Source organism: Vigna angularis, chromosome 4 (assembly GCF_016808095.1).
Source record: "Vigna angularis cultivar LongXiaoDou No.4 chromosome 4, ASM1680809v1, whole genome shotgun sequence".
Taxonomy (NCBI): Eukaryota; Viridiplantae; Streptophyta; class Magnoliopsida; order Fabales; family Fabaceae; genus Vigna; species Vigna angularis.
The window spans coordinates 35,066,959-35,081,760 of record NC_068973.1 but is presented as its reverse complement, the minus strand read 5'-3'; the positions used below and the strand labels follow the sequence as shown (position 1 = coordinate 35,081,760).

General features: G+C 32.8%; 3 protein-coding genes across 5 annotated transcripts; all 3 read right to left on the bottom strand.

Moving 5' to 3' along the window:
* Nucleotides 1-1,918: 1,918 nt before the first annotated feature.
* On the bottom strand, nucleotides 1,919-3,542 carry LOC108321829 (UPF0481 protein At3g47200). The gene is made up of 2 exons (XM_017553698.2): nucleotides 3,488-3,542; nucleotides 1,919-3,348 (listed from the first exon to the last, which is right to left on the bottom strand). Exons 1-2 carry the CDS (start codon nucleotides 3,488-3,490, stop codon nucleotides 2,110-2,112), a joined length of 1,242 nt encoding a protein of 413 aa, XP_017409187.2. The 5' UTR covers nucleotides 3,491-3,542; the 3' UTR covers nucleotides 1,919-2,109.
* Nucleotides 3,543-5,999: 2,457 nt separating this feature from the next.
* On the bottom strand, nucleotides 6,000-7,465 carry LOC128193331 (UPF0481 protein At3g47200-like). The gene has a single exon (XM_052876702.1). It carries the CDS (start codon nucleotides 7,402-7,404, stop codon nucleotides 6,172-6,174), a length of 1,233 nt encoding a protein of 410 aa, XP_052732662.1. The 5' UTR covers nucleotides 7,405-7,465; the 3' UTR covers nucleotides 6,000-6,171.
* A 3,263-nt stretch (nucleotides 7,466-10,728) lies between these two features.
* On the bottom strand, nucleotides 10,729-13,467 carry LOC108321814 (UPF0481 protein At3g47200). 3 transcript variants are annotated; one of them, XM_052876680.1, is made up of 2 exons: nucleotides 13,329-13,467; nucleotides 10,729-12,196 (listed from the first exon to the last, which is right to left on the bottom strand). In XM_052876680.1, the coding sequence occupies exons 1-2, from the start codon at nucleotides 13,332-13,334 to the stop codon at nucleotides 10,961-10,963; spliced, it is 1,242 nt and encodes a 413-aa protein (XP_052732640.1). In that variant the 5' UTR covers nucleotides 13,335-13,467; the 3' UTR covers nucleotides 10,729-10,960. The 3 variants fall into 3 exon arrangements, with proteins under 3 accessions (XP_052732640.1, XP_052732642.1, XP_052732641.1); XM_052876682.1 differs by having other exon boundaries at nucleotides 10,729-12,191; nucleotides 13,329-13,461; XM_052876681.1 differs by lacking the exon at nucleotides 13,329-13,467 and adding an exon at nucleotides 12,336-13,211.
* Between the last annotated feature and the right edge of the window lie 1,335 nt (nucleotides 13,468-14,802).

The window sequence follows — 14,802 nt, the reverse complement described above, 5'->3', positions numbered from 1 at the left end:
TTTCCTTAACACACTTTCAGAACCTTCAGTAGCCACCGCCCACCGTGCTCTTTCCTACCACCTGCAACACAATACAAACTTCTTAACAAGCTTACCACCACTACAAAACTCAGTTTGCTAAACACCTTTACACTTATCCACAACCTTGGCTACCTTCAGAAGTGCAGCACAAAGGTCCACTACGAGTGCACAAGGTTCACAACACTAGCTCCAGGATGCTTCACCAAACTCCTTCAAGTGCACCTTCACCAATGTCCACGAACTAAACCAACTCCACGACCTGGACGAAGCTTCACCTGCACAACGGTCACAACACCTTCACGTATGTCCACTTTGTTCACAAGTCCTTCACCTGCAACACAAACAAAAAAAAAATGGTTAGGGTGCTGCATGTTGGTGCATCCTCAGCTTTGTCACGCGTACTGCATAGACACACTCTGCATCCCCTCCAGTCTGCATCCTCCACCCTCCACCTCCACCTTTGTCACCATCATGCTAGGGTCTGTGAACGAATTTCAACCTCCAACTCGGCGCTCCATAAACAAACATCGCAGTGACGAACTGAAAAGGAAGACCTCGGAACCGAATACACCACTGGGTTGTGAAAAGAAGAAGCTTCAAATCGAATACATGGCTGGAATCGAATACAACAACTCATAGTAACCGAATACTATGTGCGTAACTGAATACAACACCCTTCCTTTTCACGTGCTTCACCGGAACCGAATACAACGACGCGTAACCGAATACAACACCTTCAATTTCACTTGCTTCATCGGAATTGAATACTACAGAGCATAACCGAATACAACGACTTCGTTCTTCCTCTTCAGCCACATGCTTCGTCTTCACCCATCCATTTGCTTGCCTTCAAATCAGACCACCTTCTTCGTCTTCAACACTCGCACACGACCATAGCTAATGCCTCCAACCTGCAACAACATATCAACATCTCACAAAAAACCATTACCTGATTTTAGCTTCGCTCCTCTCAACCCAGAAATGTTCACCTCAGCTCATACACCACACTCCCAACTTAATACAGTCGCTTATTTCCCACACTCATACACACACCAAACAAATGCCTACCCATGTCCTTATTAATGGGTCTTCGTCGTCAACTTCAAAATTCAAACGTGAGCCAACTTACCATCACTGTTTGGGCACGAATCTTTGCAACACTCTTTCCACCACTCCCGTGTAAGGTTGTGTCAAACAGAGAATCTTATCTCTGCATAACCCAGCCAGCTAGGGCTGCCAAAGTAAGCATAGTATTGCTCCTGATGCATGGGCTTTGTCCAAGAGTTAAAAAGTTACTCCTCACATGTGCAGATAGTTGTAGTATAAATTTTTTTGCGTACTGGGAATGCTGTAGCTAATGTTTTATGTTATTATATAGAAGGTATTTTAAAATTGTATCAGGGCAAAATATGTAATTGTCATTTGAATAAGCGCAAATCGTCTCACTTCAACGAAGAAGTCCAAATCATGCAATCCTGCAAATCTACTGTGTTCCATCGTCTTCAATCCGCGCAAACGAACGCCAACCACAGCTCAATTCCTCGCTCGCAAATCTCTCTAAATAGTAAATTCGCTTGAAACGAACAAATCATTAATCTGCCAAAAAGGAGCACTCCGTAGATGCAACATTCGTATGGTGCTTCTTCGCCCTCCAGCATCTTTTCAAAATCCGCCACAAAATCACAGCTTATGTTATGTTATGTATGCAATGATGATCGGATGTTGACCAATAACAAAAAAGATTAAAATATAAGAATTAAAACACAAAGTTTTGATAAACTTAAAGAACTATAAAATAAGAAAATTTATCGGTACAGATACTAAACCTTCAAATTTTACTAATAGTACATAAATTAAATTATTATAAAACAATCATAAAGCAAATTAAAAAAAAATGTGACCAAATTTTCTTGCATTACAATAACTAAACACAGTACATTAATAATTGACAGCAAAAAGGCACACCAAACAAAACATAAAGAGAGCAACTAGGAAAAACACAAAAAAATAAAATACAACAAAAGAAAATAAGCAATGAAGAAATAGACTAATTGACATGGTCTTGGAAAGGGGTGAGACATTCTAATTCTATTTTGTCTGCCAGATAGAGCAAACTGTTTGAACAAAAGAGAGACCAAGTAGAACAATGGCAGCAATGGTAGCAGCAGTTTGCCATGGCCCTTTACAGTAATCACGGCATAGAGTTGACTTCCATTTAAGACGACGACTTTTATACGAAGCATCCAACTGTTGCCAGAGAGAAACATAATCAGAACTGAAATCTGACAAAACAATATTTCTGCAGAGACGCTTGGTCCTTTCAGCTGCAGCATCACTGTCACCTAATAAGTTTTCCACAATTCCATCTCTAACGAGAATATCCACATCCTTTCCCGTGTTCATTAAGTATTGCAGAACAAGAGCATACTCTGTAATGTATCCCTCATCAGGATAGTGAAACTGCTCCAAAACCACCATGTTGCGAAACAACTCTTCAGTAGAATCAGACACTCTAAATTTTGGGATTTTAAGAACCCTTCTTGAAAAGCTTAAGTTTAGTAAGCACTTACTTTCTGTGCTTGCAAAATTTATTCCTGCTTCTGATAACTTAGTAACACTAGGAATATGCGGCCATTGGTTGGTTCTTGTAGTTTGATTTCTTTCATATAAGTGAAAAGTTCGTAACAGATCGGTGAAGTGATGACATGTAATAAAATTAGGAGACAAATTGGACTTATTGAGAGACTGAAAGTATCCAAAGGTAAATAGGATGAATGGAGGGATGTCATTATTTCCAAAATTACCAATAGACAAACGGAAGAGATCGTGAAGAACAAAGGAAGGAAGTTGGTTCTCAAGTAACAACAAATCATAAAATATTGCATTTCCAAACCATGGTGTTGTAAGATACATGTCATCTGTCCCATGGTTAAATGTCCAAAAGAGTTCAAGTATAAAACCTGAATCGACACAGATTATCTCTACGAGGTTGTTAGGGGTGAATTGAAGTGCGTCTGAATAACAGTGACGAATTAGGGGCTCCTTAGATGCTATATAGTGGATCCAGCTTTCCATACTTGTATTGGTTCGTTTAAGAAATGACTTCAAATACATAACTTTGTGTCTTTCCATATTCTGAAGATGGAGACTATTATGGTGATAAGGGCCTATGGAAACGACCTTTGGAGTATAAGCTTCTTGGTTGAGTTGGCGGATAAGTAGAGGTACTCTGTAAATGCAACACTCTTCAGTTATTGGTGGGCTTGCTCTCTCCAGCATTCCTTTAACATGGATCACAACATCATCCGTGTTCATCATTTTACTGATCTAAACAAACAAAAACGGAAGAAAATAAAGTCAGTTAGATTCCAAAAACCAAAACCAGAATTAAAATGATGAAACTATCAAATAATCTGATAGTGGGAATTATGGCAGATCTTAAACAATGTAAACATTTAGCACTCACCATACTGTATACAGTAGCACAAGAGAAAAAATCTTATACCGACACTTGTATTCTGTTTGAAAAATCAACAAAATATGACATTGCTTTACCAACATCAAAGCTTTTAGACCCACCTCATTAAATATTTCATTGTTAGCACTCACCTCACCTCATTAATTGTTTTATTTTATTTTCATATAAAATAGAATATATAAATATTGCTTTTTTTAATGTATAAAATTTACTATGTTACAATAATTTTAATTTAATCATTACTAGTTTTTTTATAATTTAGTTCGTAAATATGAACTCTTATATTTATAGATATGATACTTTTTTTATTAAACTTTCTTATATAATTAAAATTATTATTTTTTAATAAAATTATATATGAATAAAAATATAAATAAATAAAATATGTAAACTATTTTCTTTTTAATCAATAAAATAAACAATTAATTTAAAATGAGATAAATATTAATTGTATATTTTTATTGTTGTATTTTTTATTTTTATCAACTAATTTATAAAATTTTCAATGTTATCTTAATTTAGAAAGTAAAATTTAAATTTAATTTATTAAATAATATATATTATTTATAGCATATATGAATATCAAATTAGTTTCTTCTAATAAAATAAAAAACATTTAAATTTACTTTATTGTAACTAGTTTATCGAATAATTTTAGTGAAAAATTTAAAATATTTATTTAATGTAACTAATATAATTTAATTAGTTAAAAAATATTTAAATATATTTTAGTTTAATTATATGCTTTGAATGTCTAGACTTTAATTTAATGTCTAAGTAATTCCAAAGAAATTAATTATATTATTTTTTTTTTAGAAAAATACATCTATATAATGAGTGAATATTTTACTTTTACTCATACCAGTTAATATTTCGATAAATAATCTTTAATATATATATATATATATATATATATATATATATATATATATATATATATATATATATATATAGAATTTTTCTTTTGGTTTAAATTACAGCTTATAGATTTCTTTCACCAAAAATAATAAAATAAAATGCATAGATACTTTTATCAAAAAAATATATAATCTTTTTATTTTTTAATTTGAAAATTTTGTGTTTAGCATATAAACTGCTATGATTGTAAGTTTACATATATAAATTAACATGTGGTACTATCTTTTACATTATTCGTACTGTATTAATGGAAATAACTTAATTGTAACTTTTTATAAATCAAAACCCAGACAAAAAAACAAGAATAACCAGCTTGATATTTTTGAAAAAAAACACTGAAATTAAAAGATTAATTAAACCTATTATATGTCATCAAATTATGTGTCTATATGTTCATAATCCTGTATGCGCACATGTCAATCAATTATATATAGTTATTTATTTCTAAATAAAAGATAAAAATACAATTTTTTACTATATATATAAGTTATATTAAGGAATAAATCAATGTTGTTATTTTTTTGTTTTTTCAATTTTTTTTATAGAAATGTATATTTCATATTGTTTTAATTGGTTATAATTGATGTAGTGAAAACACATTCAGTAAGAGAAGGGATTTTAAATTCTGAATGTCAATAACAACTTCAAAAGATGTGCAGCATCTGTGGGATTATAATTTAAGTTAATTTTTTATATTCAGAAACAATTAAAAAATTAACAATTAAAGTCATTCAAAAACTATATTTATTTATTAACCCAATCAATGTTATAAATAATAGTCACTATTATATACATATGAAGGTTTATTAATTTATTAGTAATTTATTTTAAAGTTTTAAACTTGAAATGTGAACATTAATAATTATTATTTAGAGAGTTAAACATGATTCAATTTTAAATGTTTATTTTAATATGGTTATGATGAAAGAGCGGAAAAAGTTATAAATTATATTAGACTGAATTTTTGGTTGTTAAAAGACAATGTGGATATTATGTATATAGAGACATCTGTAATACAGAAAATTTGGGGTGTAAGTCATATAGGTGAAAAAGTACTTAATTGCGTAAATAAAAAGAATGTGTTTCAGGATTAAAAAATGCAGAGTTGAAAAAATATTCTTACTGCATTGCGTGAATGATAAACAAACTATAATATACATTCCTCAACAGAAAAGTCATTATCAGTTTAAACTGGTGTATTAGGTTGTTTATGATCCATTAGAGGTAAAATTATTTAGTGGTGTATTTTATTTTGTTTTTTGTTTTATTTATTATTGTTCTAAAAACCTAAAGTCTATGTACTTCAGAGAAAGTATTATGCAATAAAAAATTTAAAGAATTTCATGTTTGTTTTAGTTGAAAAGAATCATAATTACGGAGGATATCCTTTCATGTTTATTGCAAAATAATTCAACGATAAGTTGAATAAACAAAGAGATATCCAAACTTGTTTGTGGCTTTCCATGTTGTGGAGATGGCAGTTATGGTGAAAAGGGCCTACAGATACTAAACCTTCAAATTTTACTAATAGTACATAAATTAAATTATTATAAAATTTTGTAAAACAATCATAAAGCAAATTAAAAAAAAATGTGACCAAATTTTCTTGCATTACAATAACTAAATACAGGACATTAATAATTGACAGCAAAAAGGCACACCAAACGAAACATAAAGAGAGCAACTAGGAAAAGCACAAAAAATAAAATACAACAAACTGCCAAGGTCTTGGAAAGGGGTGAAACATTCTACTATTATTTTGTCTGCAAGATAGAGCAAACTGTTTGAACTAAAGAGAGACAAAGTAGAAAAATTGCAGCAATGGTAGCAGCAGTTTGCCAAGGTCCTTTACAGTAATCACGTCTTAGAGTTGACTTCAATTTAAGACGACGGCTTTTATACGAAGCATCCAACTGTTGCCAGAGAGAAACATAATCAGAACTGAAATCTGACAAAACAATATTTCTGCAGAGACGCTTGGTCCTTTCAGCTGCAGCATCGCTGTCACCTAATAAGTTTTCCACAATTCCATCTTTAACGAGAATATCCACATCCTTTCCCGTGTTCACTAAGTATTGCAGAACAAGAGCATACTCTGTAATGTATCCCTCATCAGGATAGTGAAACTGCTCCAAAACCACCATGTTGCGAAACAATTCTTCAGTATCATCATCCAGTCTAAATTTTGGGATTTTAAGAACCCTTCTTGAAAAGCTTAAGTTTAGTAAGCACTTGCTTTCGGTGATTGCAAACTTTATTCCTGCTTCTGACAACTTAGTAACACTAGGAATATGTGGCCATTGGTTGGTCCTTGTAGTTTGTTTTCTTCCATATAAGTGAAAAGTTCGTGACAGATCCGTGAAGTGATGACATGTTGTAATAAGATTAGGAGATAAATTGGACTTATTGAGAAACCGAAAGTATTTAAAGGTAATTAGGATGAATGGAGGGATGTCATTATTTCCAAAATTAGCCATAGACAGACAAAAGAGATCATCAAGAACAAAAAAAGGAAGTTGGTTCTCAAGTAACAACAAATCAGAAAATATGGTATTTCCAAACCATGGTGTTGAAAGATACATGTCATCTGTCCCATATTTAGTTGTCCAAAAGAGTTCAAGTATAAAACCTGAATCGACACAGATTATCTCTACGAGGTTGTTAGGGGTGAATTGAAGTGCGTCTGAATAACAGTGACGAATTTTGGGCTCCTTAGATGCTATATAGTGGATCCAGCTTTCCATACTTGTATTGGTTCGTTCAAGAAATGACTTCAAATACATAACTTTGTGTCTTTCCATATTCTGAAGATGGAGACTATTATGGTGATAAGGGCCTATGGAAACGACCTTTGGAGTATAAGCTTCTTTGTTGAGTTGGCGAATAAGTTGAGGTACTCTGTAAATGCAACACTCTTCAGTTATTGGTGGGCATGCTTTCTCCAGCATTTCTTTAACATGGATCACAACATCATCCGTGTTCATCATTTTACTGATCTAAACAGACAAAAATGGAAGAAATTAAAGTAAGTTAGATTCCAAAAACCAAAACCAGAATTAGAATGATGAAACTATCAAATAATCTGATAGTGGGAATTATGGCAGATCTTAAACAATGTAAAAATTTAGCACTCACCATACTGCATACTCTGTTTGAAAAATCAACAAAATAATGACCATTGATTTACCAATATCAAAGCTTTTAGACCCACTCATTAAATATTTTATTATTAGTACTCACCTCACCCAAATTTCTCTATCTCACTCATTGCCTAGTGACTTCCACTAAGACATAAATGTCTAATTGTGTTGTTGATACAAGTTGTTTGTTTAAAAAAATATATTCTCCTGGCAATTAATTATTTATACGTAACTAATCAAGTTCACACTTCTACAATCAACTATCATGTAGTACAATCATTATGCCGAGAGATTATTATCGGACATTTTTCTTTTCCATGTGAAGGCCCAAATTCTGGACTAGACGTAACAATTGGTGATGCAAGGCCCAATAACTCACAACAAAATGAATATCTGATTTTATTTATTACTAGAGACTTGTTTGTTTTGTTGTTGGGTTGTCTTAACTTTGTGTTTTCCTAAAAATAGAACCAAACATTTTACAACTTTAAAAAGAAAATATCATTATAACGTGTGTTAATAAGATGAAATGTGAGCATACCAATAACTATTATTCAGAGGAGTCAATGTCTAAATTTAAATGTTCGTTTTAATCTGATCCTCATGCATTTGTATGATAATAGTGATTATGATAATCATTTTGGTTCGGTTATATGGAAACTTATTAAAGATGATTTGGTTATGATGAGAGAGGAGAAACAAATTCTAAATTATATTATATTAAATTTTTTTATTGTTAAAGATACTGTAGATGTTAGATGTTATGTATATGGAGACATCCTGTAATACGGAAGACTTAATCATATAAGTGAAAAAAAATTAATTGTGTAGATAAAAAGAATATGCTTTCGAGATTGAAAAATGTAGAGTTGAAAAAAATGTTCTCATTGCTGGTAAACAAACTTAAGAGTCATTTAATAAGCATCTTCTCACAAGGAAGTTGTCAATGTTGCTTGAACATGCATTATGTTATTTATGGTACATTGAAGATAAAATCGTTTAATAATATACTTTACTTATTACTTTTATTTATGATTGTTGTAAAAAATTAGAGTCAATATTTGAGAGAAAGGATTATGCATTAAAAAGTTCAAAAAATTTCACGGTATAGACACAATCATGTAAGAAGTTAAAATACCTTTATATTAATAATCTAATAATGATATTAATTATCTTAGATTCTTTGATGTTTATTGCAAAATAACCAAATGATAAGTTGAATAAAAAGGGAATATTATTGTCTGATGTAGTTATCAACTAAGAACAAATCTACTCTTATATAAGGTATTGAAAGAAAATTATCATCTTGAGATTAGTCATCATAATATTCTCTCAAAAATAGTTTAAGTATAAAACCAAAAATACATAAAAAGATCTTTTTGCTTAACTCAATTGTTTATGAATAATAGCTACAAAATTAAAACTCCATTCCTTCTACTTAATAGATCCAACTCTCCAAACTTGATTATGTCTTTCATAGTTGTATTAATGTAGAAATCGCTTTTTGTGACAGATAAAAATGACTTATTATAACAGGTGACTTGACTTCATAGTTTTGGACGTCATAAGGTATGTGCTTTTTATGACATGGCAGAAAAATACATCATAATAAGTTCAACATATTATGACGTCCGTCACCTATCATAATAGGTGTGTGTTATGACTAATTTTGACGTGGTTGAATTTACCTATCATAACATATGATGTAGATATTATGACAAGTAATTGTTTACCTGTCATAATATATGCTTTTTTCAGGTTAACCTATTATTGCATACATGGTTATATAAGTCATAGTTTTTTTTACTTCATTATTAGATTTGACATTCAATCAATTTCCTGTATTATCATCTCATGCAATCAATATAACTTGAAATAAAGAGATTCAATTGAACTAACAAATGAAATTCATTTCAAACATTAAATTGTTTAATAATAATTAATACATAATTTGTATATCAAACTATATATTAAATCCAAATATTACATTAACTTACATACACTACTAAATTGTAGTCAAGTTTTTGTAATTTACTAACACTTAAAATAAAATATGTCCGTTCTAATGTTTTCAATATATGAAAGTTTCATTGGAGATGAATCATTAAATATCTACAAATAAAATAATTGAGTTAAAACAATTTTATAATCAACCATTACATAAGTATTTAATTAGTATTTTAATACCCATATTAAAAATAAAAGATGGGAAATAAACTTGCTAGTAAAGTTCGGAAATCTATTTAATAATTACATTCCACCATTTTGGTACCATGAATGATCACGTAGATTAGGATAAAATCACAAGCATATAATCATCCTACACATTTCCTATATATATCTTCATTCCGGTTCTCATGTACACAGCTTAAAATAAAAGAGGAAGCAAAAACACATAGAGTTATTTGCTGGAATATTTATGTAAGTAGAATGTTTACCTAAGAATCCAGTACAGTGTGGAGCAAGTCTTGCTGTATGTCTGCATTGAAACAAAGAAGAGGTGCATATTCAATAAACATATAGCGTTAATTGCTGGATTTAGTTCCTATCACTAAGCTAAAAGACTTAGTTGAGTATGGGTGTAACTTTATTTTAAAAAGGTTTCTAGGAACTGAATCAAGCTTAAAGGGCTCATTTTTGCATCAAATCGTAAAGACAGGTAGATATCACTAAGATACAAGGCTATTGCTATGACTTGAACTAAAACTTACCAATCAGTAAAGACACTTTTATTTTACATTCCGAACAACAATAATAATGCAATCAATATTAACCCTTCCACACAGTAGAAAGGAGAGAATGAAACAGAAGAAGCCACCACCCTTTTGAAATCTTTCTATCCATCTCCCTAAACGTGACAACCTATAAACTAAAGAGTAGCGCTTTTAAACCAGAGTTTGAGGCTTTTGGATAAATCATTGTTATGGTGAAAAGGGCCTACAAACTCTTCATATTCCTTGAGTAAAAAAAAAAGGACCTCAGTAGATACAACATTCGTCAGTTACGGGTGCTCCTCGCCCTCCGGTATCGAATTAAAACACAAAGTTTTGATAAGCTTAAAAACTAGAAAATAAGAAAATTTATCCGTACAAATACTAAACCATAAAATTTTACTAAGAGTACATAAATTAAATTATTTCAAAATTTTGTAAAACAATCGTAAAGCAAATTAAAAAAAAAATGTGACCTAATTTTCTTGCATTACAATAACTAAACACAATACATTAATAATTGACAGCAAAAGGGCACACAAACAAAACATAAAGAGAGTAGAGTTACTGTCAAGTGAGCAACTAGGAAAAGCACAAAAAAATAAAATACAACCAAAAAAATACATAAAAGACAAACAAGAAAGAAATAGACTAATTGACATAGTCTTGGAAAGGGGTGAAACATTCTAATACTATTTTGTCTGCAAGATCGAGCAAACTGTTTGAACCAAAGAGAGACAAAGTAGAAAAATTGTAGCAATCGTAGCAGCAGTTTGCCAAGGCCCTTTACAGTAATCGCGTCTTAGGGTTGACTTCAATTTAAGACGACGACTTTTATACGAAGCATCCAACTCTTGCCAGAGAGAAACATAATCAGAACTGAAATCTGACAAAACAATGTTTCTACAGAGACGCTTGGTCCGTTCAGCTGCAGCATCACTGTCACCCAATAAGTTTTCCATGATTCCATCTCTAACGAGAATATCCACATCCTTCCCCGTGTTCACTAAGTATTGCAGAACAAGGGCATACTCTGTGATGTATCCCTCATCAGGATAGTGAAACTGCTCCAAAGCCACCATGTTGCGAAACAACAGTTCAGTATAATCATCCACTCTAAATTTTGGGATTTTAAGCATCCTTCTTGAAAAGCTTATGTTTAGTAAGCACTTGCTTTCGGTTATTGCAAACTTTATTCCTGCTTCTGACAACTTAGTAACACTTGGAATATGTGGCCATTGGTCGCTCCTTGTAGTTTGTTTTCTTCCACATAAGTAAAAAGTTCGTAAGAGATCCGTGAAGTGATGACATGTTGGATCAGAAGACAAATTGGACTCATTGAGAGACTGAAAGTATCCAAAGGTAAGTAGGATGAATGGAGGGATGTCATTATTTCCAAAATTAGCCACAGACAGACAAAAGAGATCATGAAGAACAAAAAAAGGAAGTTGGTTCTCAAGTAACAACAAATCACAAAATATGGTAGTTGCAAACCATGGTAATGAAAGATACATGTCATCTGTACCATAGTTACTTGTCCAAAAGAGTTCAAGTATAAAACCTGAATCCACAGAGATTATCTCTATCAGGTTGTTCGGGGTGAATTGAAGTGCGTCTGAATAACAGTGACGAATTAGGGGCTCCTTAGATGCTATATAGTGGATCCAGCTTTCCATACTTGTATTGGTTCGTTCAAGAAATGACTTCAAATACATAACTTTGTGTCTTTCCATATTCTGAAGATGGAGACTATTATGGTGATAAGGGCCTATGGAAACAACCTTTGGAGTATAAGCTTCTTGGTTTAGTTGGCGAATAAGTTGAGGTACTCTGTAAATGCAACACTCTTTAGTTATGGGTGGCCTTGCTCTCTCCAGAATTTCTTTAACATGGATCACAACATCATCCGTGTTCATCATTTTACTGATCTAAACAGACAAAAATGAAAGAAATTAAAGTCAGTTAGATTCCAAAAACCAAAATCAGAATTAAAATGATGAAACTATCGAATAATCTGATAGTGAGAATTATGACAGATATTAAACAATGTAAAAATTTAGCACTCACCATACTGTATACAGTAGTAGAACAACTGAAAAAATCTTATACAGACACTTGTATTCTGTTTGAAAAATCAACAAAATATGACATTGCTTTACCAACATCAAAGCTTTTAGACCCACCTCATTGAATATTTTATTATCTGCACTCACCTCACTTTCATGCAAACAATAATATCCCAAAAGTTTCTCTCTCATTCAATGATCAGAGACTTCCACCAATTGAAGTTGGGTGTTAAAAAAAAATATTCTTGTTTAAGGTAAATTTCCGGCAATTAATTATTTATACGTAACTAATCAAGTTCATAATTCTACTGTAAAAGGCTTTTTATATCAATTAAAAAAAACTTTTTATACTGACTTTCAAACAGATACAAAATAAAAAGGTTTAATCCTTTTCCACGTCCCTATTTGTGTAGGATTGTCCCTATTTGTGTAGGATTGTCTCATATAGGTCCTCGTTTTCTAAAGTGTATTAAAATGGTCCTTAATTTTGAAAATTGAAATCAATTGAAACCTTTCCGTTAAATTGGTTGGACGGCGTTAAAGAAATTGATGCGTGGGTTGATGAGACTTCCAAATAGTACTGACATGACACATTACTGTTCTTAACCTGGTTTAATGGTGAGTTTTTATATTTAAAAAAGTTAAATTTTTAAATCAAATTGCAACCATGGTGGAAAACATCCAATTCATCCCCCAATCCATCCTCCACAACCCCAACCTCTACTTCGTCCTTCTCTCCCAACACTCTTCCACAACCCCCAACCTTTACTTCGCCCTTCTCTCCCAGCGCTGCAGCACTCGACAAAGTATAATTATTATTTTCAAAATCCAATTTACCTAAAATTGATGAATGATCAGAGACAAAAACACATTTGACTCAAACTAAAAAGTTTCAATATTTATGTGCGATTGGATCAACTAGATATTTATTTTAATGTCAAAAACTCAAGGAATCAGAGGTGAAGTGAAAGAGACGAAATTTGTATGCACAAACATTCATTTATCACAATGGGAAGCTTTTGAGTGATTCAACCACCATCGTAGAACCATTCCAAGGTTCGCCGCCAGCAGTGCTTCCATGACGGGATCCCAAATCGGAGTCTATTACTGCCGTAGGTCTCGTCGTTCCAGCTAGTGGTGCGACCTTCGTCGGCCTGGAAGAGCAGCAGCGGTGCCACCTCTAGAACCTCCATGTCAAAGGCGTGCTCTGGAAGCCGTCACATGAGGTGGAGGACTCGTCATCTTCTCTGCCGTCGTCCTCCCATCTTAGATCTGTCGTTTCCCGACTCTCACACGGCGGCGAGGAATTGTCTATTCACGACGTCTCGGAAGGCGATGGGACTCGAGGAGGTGGACGCGCGCGAGTTGCGGCGGCAGACGGTGACTCGGTTCTCGGAGGATCTTCGATCTGTGCGTTTTGCGGCAGCAGACGACAATCATGTCGTTCAGGAGGTCAAGTTGTTGGCAAAGAAGGAGGATCTGCTCTTGGAATGGTTCTGCGACGGTGAGGAAGATGAGATTGAATCACACAAAAGGGTGTTGGTGAGAAGGTTGATCTCTGGTTCTCCAGAGAGGAGAGAAGATGAGGTTGGAGTTAGCGAGGAAGAGGAGAAGGTTTCCACGTATCTGAGATTTACTGTGCCACATGTTATTAAATGTCAGCTCACCATGCCAAAAGGCAAAAAATTTAAAGCAGTCTATGATAGTTAACGGCAAGGACGTTATTACTTAAATTTTACATAAAAAGGAACCTAAATCAGCTTTTTCAAAACAAGAGGACCTATTTGAGACAATCATATATAAGGATGTCGAAAAAGATTAAACCAAATAAAAATTTAAAAATTAGTTAACTTTTTATAAGACTGTTATCCAAGCCACAGCTTCCCAGATAAACACCATACCATTACAATCCTCTCAATAACACTTACTGAAAATCAAGAAAGTAAATAAAAGAATGCCCTTCAGCAGTGCACACAAACCAAGTAAACAATAGCAACTAGCAAAAGAAAAAAAAACATATACAAGTCTTAGACCAAAACTCACATTCTAGCAAAGCAAGAATAACTAACATAGGAAGAAAGCCAGTTCATTCAACATACGAAATGGGAAAAAGCATATTTTGCAGAAATGCTCAAATACCCACCAGGCTTTTCTGACAACCCAATTCAGGAAACTCCAATTAACTTTCCCGAAACTCTCATCTGCCGAAGAAACCACTTACACTAAGTAAACAGCAGAAAATGAAAAACGGAAAAATTTACACATAGAAGTCAACGAAGAAGTTGCTTTCAGAGGTTTTCAGATGAATGTGTGGAAGTGAATGGAAGAGCGTAATAAACAGAGTGGAACACGAAGAAGTGAAGACTTAGACCATTCCAACGCGAAGACTTGTGAAATGTACTTCCCTCACTTAGAAAGAAAAATAATTCAGACACCACGGGCTATTGAAGTGAATGCAGTGTGAGGAA

Coding starts and splice junctions, on each gene's coding strand:
- LOC128193331 (XM_052876702.1), bottom strand. CDS start 7,404: ATGATGAACACGGATGATGTTGTGATCCATGTTAAAGAAATGCTGGAG.